Source organism: Candida orthopsilosis (genome assembly GCF_000315875.1).
Source record: "Candida orthopsilosis Co 90-125, chromosome 2 draft sequence".
NCBI lineage: Eukaryota > Fungi > Ascomycota > Pichiomycetes > Serinales > Debaryomycetaceae > Lodderomyces > Lodderomyces orthopsilosis.
The window spans coordinates 319,509-331,068 of NC_018295.1; the positions used below are offsets into that span (position 1 = coordinate 319,509).

At 37.2% G+C, this 11,560-nt stretch overlaps 6 protein-coding genes across 6 annotated transcripts; 4 read left to right on the top strand and 2 right to left on the bottom strand. All coding sequences in view use genetic code 12, as the record gives it.

The window, feature by feature from the left end:
- Nucleotides 1-1,103: 1,103 nt before the first annotated feature.
- CORT_0B01520 (Gdh3 NADP-glutamate dehydrogenase) lies at nucleotides 1,104-2,468 on the top strand (the record flags this gene model as incomplete). The annotated part of the gene is made up of 1 exon (XM_003867261.1): nucleotides 1,104-2,468. One exon carries the CDS (start codon nucleotides 1,104-1,106, stop codon nucleotides 2,466-2,468), a length of 1,365 nt encoding a protein of 454 aa, XP_003867309.1.
- Nucleotides 2,469-2,863: 395 nt separating this feature from the next.
- On the top strand, nucleotides 2,864-4,996 carry CORT_0B01530 (Trp5 predicted tryptophan synthase; the record flags this gene model as incomplete). Its single annotated transcript, XM_003867262.1, has 1 exon — nucleotides 2,864-4,996. The coding sequence occupies one exon, from the start codon at nucleotides 2,864-2,866 to the stop codon at nucleotides 4,994-4,996; it is 2,133 nt and encodes a 710-aa protein (XP_003867310.1).
- Nucleotides 4,997-5,084: 88 nt separating this feature from the next.
- CORT_0B01540 (Cwh41 processing alpha glucosidase I) lies at nucleotides 5,085-7,736 on the bottom strand (the record flags this gene model as incomplete). The annotated part of the gene is made up of 1 exon (XM_003867263.1): nucleotides 5,085-7,736. The coding sequence occupies one exon, from the start codon at nucleotides 7,734-7,736 to the stop codon at nucleotides 5,085-5,087; it is 2,652 nt and encodes an 883-aa protein (XP_003867311.1).
- An 88-nt stretch (nucleotides 7,737-7,824) lies between these two features.
- CORT_0B01550 (hypothetical protein) lies at nucleotides 7,825-10,143 on the top strand (the record flags this gene model as incomplete). Its single annotated transcript, XM_003867264.1, has 1 exon — nucleotides 7,825-10,143. One exon carries the CDS (start codon nucleotides 7,825-7,827, stop codon nucleotides 10,141-10,143), a length of 2,319 nt encoding a protein of 772 aa, XP_003867312.1.
- A 65-nt stretch (nucleotides 10,144-10,208) lies between these two features.
- Nucleotides 10,209-10,376, bottom strand: CORT_0B01560 (hypothetical protein; the record flags this gene model as incomplete). Its single annotated transcript, XM_003867265.1, has 1 exon — nucleotides 10,209-10,376. One exon carries the CDS (start codon nucleotides 10,374-10,376, stop codon nucleotides 10,209-10,211), a length of 168 nt encoding a protein of 55 aa, XP_003867313.1.
- A 99-nt stretch (nucleotides 10,377-10,475) lies between these two features.
- CORT_0B01570 (Fmt1 methionyl-tRNA transformylase) lies at nucleotides 10,476-11,534 on the top strand (the record flags this gene model as incomplete). Its single annotated transcript, XM_003867266.1, has 1 exon — nucleotides 10,476-11,534. One exon carries the CDS (start codon nucleotides 10,476-10,478, stop codon nucleotides 11,532-11,534), a length of 1,059 nt encoding a protein of 352 aa, XP_003867314.1.
- Nucleotides 11,535-11,560: the final 26 nt, after the last annotated feature.

An 11,560-nucleotide genomic window follows, 5' to 3' on the forward strand; every position in this document is an offset into this window, starting at 1 on the left:
TCGAGTCATCTTTAACTATAGTCGGATAAATCCGCTTGACTCAGTCTTCAAAGCTTTGATTTACTTTTTGCAATTTGCCGTGTGTAGTGTACTGAAATACAAAAACCGAGAAAAAGTGATTTTATAACAACATTGCACTACCTCCAGCGCTAAACATTTTCATTTGTTATTGATAAACAACTATACTATACTATACTATACAATACTATACTGAACCCAGGAGTCAAAGAATACACACACCATAACTAAATAAAATGATTTTTTGACTCTGAAGCCAGAAGTATCAACATTTCGAACCACTTCCAAAGTCAGAAGTATGGTAAAAATACAAGCCTTGCAGTAAAGTTTGTATCAGGCAAGTGGAGAAAAGCTCGTACTACAAAGCAAGTAAAGAGGGCGGTGCAGTTATTGTTCAATTGACTCCATCTTGTAGACTCTTTAATTGTTACCTCATGGGTGGTGAAACTTACTGCAAAATAACTTGTTAGCTACTCCGATAAATACCATTAACTAACTATCAATGATTCCCCAATTATTTGCGAGATTGAGCTGAAGTCCGTTACGGCTTTGAGCTCAATTTACACTGTTTGTATGTCCTTATCAAAGAGATCTATTAGTAGACCAAATAGCACCACCTCCACTACCTCTTTCAACATTAGCACTTGAATTGAATTGAATTGGCAATCGGCCGCCGGTAAAGGATGCTAAACAAACAATTACGTAATTAAATTATAGTTTTAATCCATTGTACATAATCAGAAAGCAATTTGATTGGATGATAACACAACTACACCCATACATACATACTAACTTACAACTTATAAGTTTCTTTTTTTTTTTTCTTTTTTATTTGCCTTTCGGGATGTACCATTGTTACACAAACATACAATATTACACAAAATTAAAAATTTTTCAATCATCAATCATCAATCATCAATCACCAATCATCAACTACAATAACAAAGATCAAATTATAAATACCAACTGTAATTCCTAAAATTTTTCAAAACTTCTAATTTTCTTCTTCTTCTTCTTTTCTTCATTAGACAACAGTCTTTCTTACATCCTTTCATTAATAACTCAATACACTACTTATATCAACAATGGTCTTGCCACACGAACCAGAATTTCAACAAGCTTACGACGAATTAGTTACTGCTATTCAAGATTCTACTTTATTCACTGAACAACCAAAATACAAGAAGGTTATTCCAGTTGTTTCTGTTCCTGAAAGAGTTATTCAATTTAGAGTTACTTGGGAAAACGACAAAGGTGAAATCCAAGTCAACAATGGTTACAGAGTCCAATTCAACTCTGCTTTAGGTCCATACAAGGGTGGTTTACGTTTCCACCCAACTGTTAACTTGTCTATTTTGAAATTTTTGGGTTTTGAACAAATTTTCAAAAATGCATTAACTGGGTTGTCAATGGGTGGTGGTAAAGGTGGTTCCGATTTCGATCCAAAAGGCAAAACCGATTCTGAAATTAGAAGATTCTGTGTTTCTTTTATGAGACAATTGGCTAGATATATTGGCCCAGATACCGATATTCCAGCCGGTGATATTGGTGTTGGTGGAAGAGAAGTTGGTTTCCTTTTTGGTGCTTACAAACAAATGCAAAACAATTGGTCTGGTGTTTTGACTGGTAAAGGTTTGACCTGGGGTGGTTCTTTAATTAGACCAGAAGCTACCGGTTATGGATGTGTTTACTATACCGAAAAGATGATTGAAAGGGCCACCAATGGTAAAGAATCATTCAAGGGTAAAAGAGTTGCCATTTCTGGTTCAGGTAACGTTGCTCAATACGCTGCTTTGAAAGTTATTGAATTGGGTGGTATTGTTGTTTCATTGTCTGACTCTAAAGGATCTATCATCTCAAAGAATGGTATTACTGCTGAACAAATTGAAGCTATTGCTGCTGCCAAATTGAAGTTCAAGACCTTGGAACAAATTACCAAGGATGAAGCCACCATCTTTAGCGGTAACAACTCTGTTGAATACATTGCTGGTGTTAGACCATGGACTAAAGTTGGACAAGTTGATGTTGCTTTGCCATCAGCTACCCAAAATGAAGTTAGTGGGGATGAAGCTAAAGCTTTAGTTGATGCTGGATGCAAATACATTGCCGAAGGTTCCAATATGGGTTCTACTCAAGAAGCTATTGAAGTCTTTGAGGCCAACAGAAACAATGGTGTCTGGTATGCTCCAGGTAAAGCTGCCAACTGTGGTGGTGTTGCCGTCTCTGGTTTGGAAATGGCTCAAAACTCTCAAAGAGTCAACTGGACCAAAGAAGAAGTTGATGCTAAATTGAAAGAAATTATGGTCAACTGTTTTGAAAACTGTTATGACACTGCAAAGAAATATTCTACTGATAAAGGAAGTGAATTGCCATCACTTTTGAAAGGTGCAAACATTGCTGGTTTCTTGAAAGTTGCCGATGCTATGTTTGACCAAGGTGAAGTCTTCTAAGGGAAGTAGCTCTACACCGGTTAGTTTAATGGGGATCATGATAAAAAATTAGTATACAAAAGCATCATTTCAGTTCATTTCAAGAAAAAGAAAACTTTATAGATAGTTTTACTTATAGGGTTGTAAATATATTCAAAAGAAAAGTGTTTTATTCAAAATAAGGAATTAGTAGAGTAAATATTATTCAACAGGGGTTACCCTTTGGATGACTGTTGTGCAAGTTCCTCCGAATCCATTGCCTGCAATCTGTAATATCCTGCATGTAATCAGATCTGAAGATTTTATTGACTCACCCAAACAGAATAATTTTTCACTTTGCTTATATAACAAACTCATTTATCTTTAGACATATCAACACATCACCCTTCTTCCTACAAAACTACGTTCCCCTCAAAATGTCTTCCGCATTGAAAGAAACATTTGCTCGCTGCAAAAAGGAAAACCGTAATGCATTAGTCAATTTCATTACTGCAGGATACCCAACTATTGAAGATACAATCCCCATTTTAACCAATATGCAAAAAGCCGGGGTTGATATTATTGAAATAGGTATACCGTTTTCCGATCCTATTGCTGATGGTCCTACTATTCAAACTGCCAATGTCAAGGCTTTGGAAAATGGAATGACGGTTGCTAAAGTATTGGAGTTGGTGAAACAAGCTAGAGATACTGGTGTTTCTGTTCCTTTAATCTTGATGGGTTATTATAATCCAATTTTGAAATATGGTGAAGCTAAATTTTTACAGGATGCAGCAGCTGCTGGTGTTAATGGGTTTATTATTGTTGATTTACCACCTGAAGAAGCTGTTAAGTTTAGAGGTGCTTGTTCAAAACATGGATTATCATATGTCCCATTAGTGGCACCAGCTACTACTGATGAGAGGTTGAAAGTGTTGGGGCAAATTGCTGACTCTTTTGTATATGTTGTTTCCAAAATGGGTACTACTGGTGCTTCAAATAAAGTTAGTGCTGGTATTGAAGACTTATGTGCAAGAGTACGAAAATATGTTGGTGAGGACACTCCAATTGCTGTTGGGTTTGGTGTTTCCACACGAGAACATTACCTTGCCGTGGGCAAAGTTGCCGATGGAGTGGTTATTGGATCGAAGATTGTCACTTTAATCGGTGAGTCAAAACCTGGTGAACGTGGTGAAACTGCTTACAAATACGTTAGATCAATCCTCGGTGATGATTATAATGTCACTGCTCCAGAACAATTCCAAAATGGCAGCAAAGATAAAGAAGAAGGTGGCGATCTTACCAAGCCACAACCAAACTTTGAAGAGCCTCACAAATACAACCCACGTTTTGGTGATTTTGGTGGTCAATATGTTCCTGAAGCTCTTCATACATGTTTAGCTGAATTGGAAAAAGGGTTTGAAGATGCTGTTGCTGATCCCGAATTTTGGAAAGAGTTTAAAGACTTGTATTCATACATTGGTAGACCATCTTCATTACATAAAGCAGAAAGATTAACTGAGCATGCAGGAGGTGCCACCATTTGGTTAAAGAGGGAAGATTTGAACCATACTGGTTCTCACAAGATCAACAATGCTTTAGCACAAGTGCTTATCGCCAAGAGATTGGGCAAGAAGAAAATCATTGCTGAAACTGGTGCTGGACAACATGGTGTTGCTACTGCTACTGCTTGTGCTAAATTCGGATTAGAATGTACTGTTTTTATGGGAGCTGAAGATACTAGACGACAAGCTTTGAATGTGTTCCGTATGAAGATTCTTGGTGCCAATGTTGTTCCTGTTAAAAATGGTACTCAAACATTGCGTGATGCAACTTCAGAAGCTTTTAGGTTCTGGGTTTCTAATTTGGAAACAACTCATTATGTAGTTGGATCAGCAATTGGACCCCATCCATATCCAACCTTGGTTCGTACTTTCCAAAGTGTCATTGGACAAGAAGTAAAACAACAATTTGCCGAATTGAACAACGGGAAATTACCCAATGCCGTAGTTGCTTGTGTTGGTGGTGGATCCAACTCAACTGGATTATTCTCCCCCTTTGAAAAAGATTTAGAGGTTAAAATGTTGGGAGTGGAAGCTGGTGGTGATGGTATTGATACTGATCGTCATTCAGCTACTTTAACCGCTGGTATCCCCGGGGTGTTCCATGGTGTGAGAACATTTGTCTTGCAAGATAATGATGGACAAGTCCATGATACGCATTCTGTTTCCGCTGGATTGGATTATCCTGGTGTTGGACCTGAATTAGCATATTGGAAATCTACCGGTAGAGCTGATTTCATTGCTGCTACTGATGCTCAAGCTTTAGAAGGTTTCAAACTCTTGTCACAATTGGAAGGTATTATTCCAGCTTTGGAATCGTCGCATGCCATTTATGGTGGTGTTAAGTTGGCAAAAACTTTACCTAAAGATCAACATATTGTTATCAATGTTTCTGGTAGAGGTGATAAAGATGTTCAATCTGTTGCTGAAGTATTGCCTAGATTGGGTGAACAAATTGGTTGGGATTTGAGATTTGATGAAGATCCATCAAAGAAGAATGTTGTATGAGGAAGTATATAGAATAACCATGTTAGAGTTGTAATTCAAGTACGTTTGCTTTACGTAATATATAGTAGTCGTCTTCTGTGTAACAGTCCTATATCATCTCGGGCATGGTCATAATCAACAATATGGTCGAGGTCCAACCTAGGAAGTTTTTGGCCCCTTTTGCATCACCAGTCTCATCATCATATTGTTCCCAAACAAACCCAGTCTTCTGCCATTGGGTATAAACATTGTTGACCAAATTAATTCTTAAATCATGATACGCATCACTAAACTTCTTCTTCAATTCATCCGACATAAAACTTGATGAATCAAGATAATAATCTCGGATATTTTGTAAAATCAAGTAGTTAATATGAATCCAAATTGGTGATCGCCAATAATTTTCACTAGTTTTGTAAAATTTATCTGATTTCGACAACGATCGAATACCATAAGGAGACCATAGCTCATTTTGGTCGGTTATTAGATCAATGATTTTCTCCAATTTAGTGACATCGTCAACAGGGATGAGCTTAGCTATAAATGGAAGTAAAGAAACGTATCCTTTATGACACACATGAACCAATTCATCATCTTCATTTAAAGTCACATCGCAATACACTTCACTTTCAGCTGACCAATGAATCGATTGGATATTGTCAATAATATCCTGTTCAAATTGCTTCAACTGTTCTATTTCAGCATCATCTTTTTCCAAAATTTCCGCCATTAGACGAAGTGATCTGGACATAACACCAATCCAAGAGATTAAATCAACGTTTAAATCAGCAATATCAGGAGGTGATGAACGTGGATAGTCATCGATTCCACTAGCTAAACAATGAGTCAATGTGCTGCCCCTCCAACGATAAACTCGGGAGTTCTTTATTGAACCACTTCCTTCTTCCTCTTCCCCATTTGGGATGAAACCTTGTTGTGTTCTTTGAAACATTTCAAAATGAGATTTCAATTTTGGGTAAACGTCTTTAGTATAATTGACCAAGACCTCAGGGTTGTTTAATATGAATTTGCCTAATATTACACCATCCAAGCCATGTTCAGAGTCTATATCCACCGGTTGGTCAATATCCCCAAACGAATCAATATTCATCTTCCCCGATGAAGCAAAATCAAGTAATTTACTCAAGACTAAAGTTAATGTAGGGGGATTCACAATATGAGGACTTTGCACTTGAAATTCCTTAGGCACTCTTGATCTCGCCTCGGTCCCCAATATTTGTTCTCTTGCGATCCATCCATTATCATCAATCAAATTAAACCATGATTTAACTATATCCAAAACCAAATCGGAATCATAATCCAAAAGAGGTAATAAATGGAATCCTTCATCCCAATAAAACCCTCTTGGGAAAAAAGGACGTGATGGAACTAGGGTGAATAATTCAAATGGTCCTTCAAATGATCCTTTTAGCTGATATGATTCAAATGTATCTTCATCGAGTATAGTTTCTCTATCAACTAAATGATCTCCATACATGTAAGTAATCCCACCAAGTAAACCGGATAACATTTCCTTGGCGAATTCATAATATGGTTTGGTATTGAAAGGAGGCTGGATTTGGAAATGAGAAGCGAAATCATTATCCAACTTGTGTAAAACTTCATCAATTCGATGTTGAATATTACCAAAGTTTAATTGATTCAGTTTAGGAGTGAATGCATTTGTATAAATCACATCGAATTCACATGCACCTTGATAAACCTTTTGAACAAAATGTAAATTACCCTCAAATTGATACAAATCTCGAACAACAAAGAGATTCTCTGGAGGCAAGTTACCAACTTGTCCATTGTTTGTATCAGCAATTTGCTTTATAGATTCTTGTAATATGGTCACAAATATATCACGAGCTTGCCAGACATTTCCATCGGGTACAGTTAGACTAAGATGATGAGTTAACGATGGATCTAATTCTTTGCCAGTGCCCAGTTTACCTTTGGGGTGTTTATTACCCTTTGGTCCATCATTAATCTCCAAGCTAAACGCTCCCAATTCTTCAGAAATACCGCCAAATGTTAACGTTCCTTCATATCCACCTTCTTTGGCACTATTATCTAATCGTAAATACCCACTTCTTTCCTTTTGACCAGTAATTTCATCAACATCATTCTTCTCACCTTCTAATCCCGAATACCAAACAAACGAAATAATCGAATCTTCATAACCCTTATGAGGTATTGCTTTAACTTTAACTGCCCATGATAATCCTTCTTCAGATTTAATGAAATCTATAATAATATCAAAATGCGATTCATCATCTTGAATCATTTGACGACCACCAACTCTTGGATCGTATGAAATCCAATTGGCTTTTCCCATACGATCAAACTGTTCATAAAAATGACGTATTTTACCAATCGATTGATAATCGGTAATGGGGAACCACATTAATCCCGAAAGCAAGGATTTGGGGATTCTTGGTCTAACACCAAAGTATAATGCTGATCTATATGGACCCCATAATAACGAATTGTCTGCAATTGTTGCGTACTTTGAAGCAAGAGTGGTGCCGTTATTGTTGGTGTCTTGTTCAAGATTATTGTTGGCGTCCCCATAAATATCAAATTTGACTTGTTCGGCTAGTACGAAGCTTGCAATGTAACTAGTTAAAATCAATGGACTCCAAAACCGCCATAGCAACATTTTATGTGGTGTTGGGGGAGTGTCTTTTCCTTTAGAAACATGTTTCGTGATTCTTCGAAATTTATTTTTCACATTGACTCGAGAGTTACACAACATCGATCATAGAAAACTTCCTTATCTACAACAATAATTCTTTAGCAGCTGCTTCAGAAGAGGACAGCCAGACTGCGTTATTATCTATGATATGTGGCCACATAAAGCGGGGCTTGGAGTACGACTAAGCTATGGTGTTTTTGGTAATCCCAATGTTGAGATCGAATCAGTGTCAAATAAAAATACAATTTTAAACGATGAGTTGCAACCAAAGGTAACTTTTCCTCGAAAAGAGGGCGATAGGAGTGAATTTCAATATCTAAATGAAGTATCAAGTAAACCGCTCCTCAAGAAGCCACTAAATCATTCCGTGGGCGAGCTTTACAAATCATCTGTCACAGATTCCTCGTTTGGATTTGATGATGGGAACTTTGGCACTACCAGTATACCTTACAAGATCATTTCCTCGTATGGATTGGAGACCAAAGCTATTGATTCACCAATAGCATACGATCCATGTTTTGGCGATATTGTCCAAATTTTCAAAATTATACCAAGATCTCAAAATAAAGTAGTTGATGGTTTAGTTCACGTCACAGGTGAATCGTTGTCGGTTCTAAGTCTATCGATCAGATTACAAGATGGTGATTCAATAAAACTATCACCAGCATATGAAGTGGATTTTCTAGATCAAATACGACAAGTCAAAGTTGCTGAAAGTAAAGAAAAGAATCGATTAACTATCCTTGTGAGAACTCGTGCCAAAATATATGTAACTACTTGCAAGTTGGCACATTATTCTAGTAGTTCCAAATCTGGTCCTGATTTCAAATTGTCAATAATTAAAGAGATTTACTCACAAAAGTTGAACCAATCGACCTTTGCTGACGTGACTGTGTGTAGTGAGGATATTAGAAAATTCGCTACGGTGGATGTAAATGGCATCATTTCAGCGTGGATGATCAACAAGAGACATGATAAAGTGCTGCTATTGAGTAATACTGATTTACAATTATTAATGGTTGACGCAAATAACTTATCCCATTGGTTACGATTAACTTGGTTGCCTAACCTCAATGGAATACTTTTATCAACAAGAACAAAGATATTTCAACACAATTTCGATACAGGCAACCAAAAGATTCTAGTCACTTCGAATACATGGTCACGAATACGAGATGTTCAATGTGTAGGAAACATGATTTTCTACTTGACATCAAAGGAGTTAATTTGGTTACGGTGTGAAACTGAAATTGAAAGATTGCTATCGTGGAGACACTTCCTAAATGACGAAGATCCATCACTTAAATTATCATTGTACACCAAAGACAACTCATATTTGTTGTTTATACATTCGCAAGCTAGCCCGTTGGTGTTGGTTTATACCTTTGGATTTGAGAACGAGAAGCCAAACAGCTTGAGAGATCCATATATGGTGCAGGGATCAAATATAACTGGCTTGAAGCAATTGATACCATTAGGAATGAGTGATGGAAGCAAAATAGTCACTTTTGAATTGTCATCCAATTTACACTTGCGACAGCGATGTTTACAATTTGGACTGTTAACACAACATCCAAGTAAAACAGAGAACCACAACGAGCTTGAAAAGAAGACAAAAAAGACCCACAGACACAAGCATCATCACTTGAAGAAGCTCCATGCTGCTCTCGTAAAAAGCAGTTCGAAAATTGAGGATGAGGAGCTAGTTGTCGCCATTCAAAAATATGCGTCCCTTCTAGGCACGGCACTTGAAGCTGATGCTCAGGAACAAAGGCTCTCATCAGGGGGGTTCCACTCGTTATTGGAGGTTGACCACCGGGCACCACTAGGAATTCTGGATTTGGATGAGTTGGACGATATGATTGCTGAACTTGAAAATAGTTCACTCACTTCAGAAATTAATATTAAGAGCTTCATCAATAATGGAATAATACAAAGAAATGGGTTTTTAAAAATACCTCAAGCGCAGACACATATTTTCGACATACATACAATGTTAGAAGAAGTGTTTGGTAAATGCAACGCTAAACGCTCTATAACCAACTCTGCAATAGTGTTGGGGTTGTCGCTTATAAAGTGTCAAGCTCAAACAAATCGATTTGAGTCCAAGTTTGAAGAACAGAAAATATCGTCTCATGAACATATTCAAGAAATGCTCAATGAATGGGACACTACAACCTCATCTCAAACGGATCAGCAATTTGATTCTCAAACATATAATAAATCGCAAAATGTCCCTCCGTTAAAATCCAGCCAAATGGAACCAATGGAGCCTCCAAAATTATCACAAAGCAACAGTTCACAATTAGGTGGCTTATCCAACTCTATCAAAGGCTCTGGAAGTACTCAACCTGCATCACAGCAAAGATCACAGTCTCGTTTGAGAGATACCCTTCGTATTTCATCCCAACGCAGTAGTCAAGGTGGATCACAACCAAAGCGGAAGAAAAAGAAGGGTGGATTTTAATGGAAAGCGACGGAGCAATTGGTTCAGTTCAATTTTCTGTATTTATAATTCCACTTTTATTGTTGTTACAATGAAATTTCCTTTTGTATGTCTTTGATCTTCTCCGCCAATTTACGAGGATCAACACCTTCGTCTAGTAGCTTGTAGCATAGTGACAACGTTGATTCGTCAATGCCACGTACTTTCAAAAGCTTGGATATATCATTCAATATCTCATTTGGTGTAGTCAGCATAACTGTGAAGTTGTTGAAGAGAAATCATGTCTGTTGATAGTTTCCAATTTTTTTCAGATCGCGGATGTATTGTGTCCATGATGATTTATACAGAATTCAATGAAATTATTACACTCGTTTCCAAGAGTATTCCAAAGATTGATACATAACAAATATGACCCATTGAATATCGCCTTTTTTGGAAGTGGCAATTTCAGCGTTGCTAGTCTAAATAAAATTCTTGAATTGAAGGATCGATGTCCTGAGAAAGTATCTAGTGTTAAAGTCATAACGAGAAGTATAAAACCTAGTGGAAGATATATGAAGACACTTTCTGAACTTCCGGTTAGTGAATTTGCAATGAATCATGATATACCAATCTTACGGGCTGATTCATCAAATGAAATTCTTGAATTAATAGGGGGTAACAATTTCAACTTGACTATAGCTGTTTCTTATGGAAAGTTGATCCCCGCTGCATTTTTAAACAGTTGCACATATGGAGGACTAAACGTTCATCCTTCGCTACTACCAAAGTATTCAGGCTCATCTCCTATACAATATGCCTTGCTTAATGATGATAAAACGACTGGAGTTACGGTACAAACTCTACACCCCACGAAATTCGACCATGGAAAGATAATAGCTCAATCTTATGAAATGGAGATAAAAGACGGTGACAACTTTGATAGCCTATCCGACAAACTAGCTCAAGAAGGAGGTGATCTTTTACTGGAAGTCATTAATAAAGGACTCTTCCTAAACACAAGTTTACCAAATAACAACGAAAGATCCATAGCCCCAAAAATTGATAAATCTAGAAGCCAAGCACTATGGCACGATTACTCTGCTAGACAGGTTAAAAGACTATATGATGCTTTAGGGCCAATTTATACATTTCTTAACACACGGACAAAGAAAAAAGGTCGCTTTGTAGAGGAAAAGAAAAGGGTTATATTAAGTTCAGTGACTGAGTTAAGTGATCAGCAAGATAAATTGCAATTACTATATCCAGGAGATTTCGCTGTAATAAAAGATGGTTTATGCATCAAGTGCAAAAAGGGGTTCGTTCTTGTGCAGAAGATCAAATTACAAACAAGAGGCGATGAATCTCCTGAAAAATTCATTGGTTCGTACCACAAGACAGTGGGTGACATGCCACAGCATTTTCTAGACTAATAGATCCACATTCTCTGTATATACAC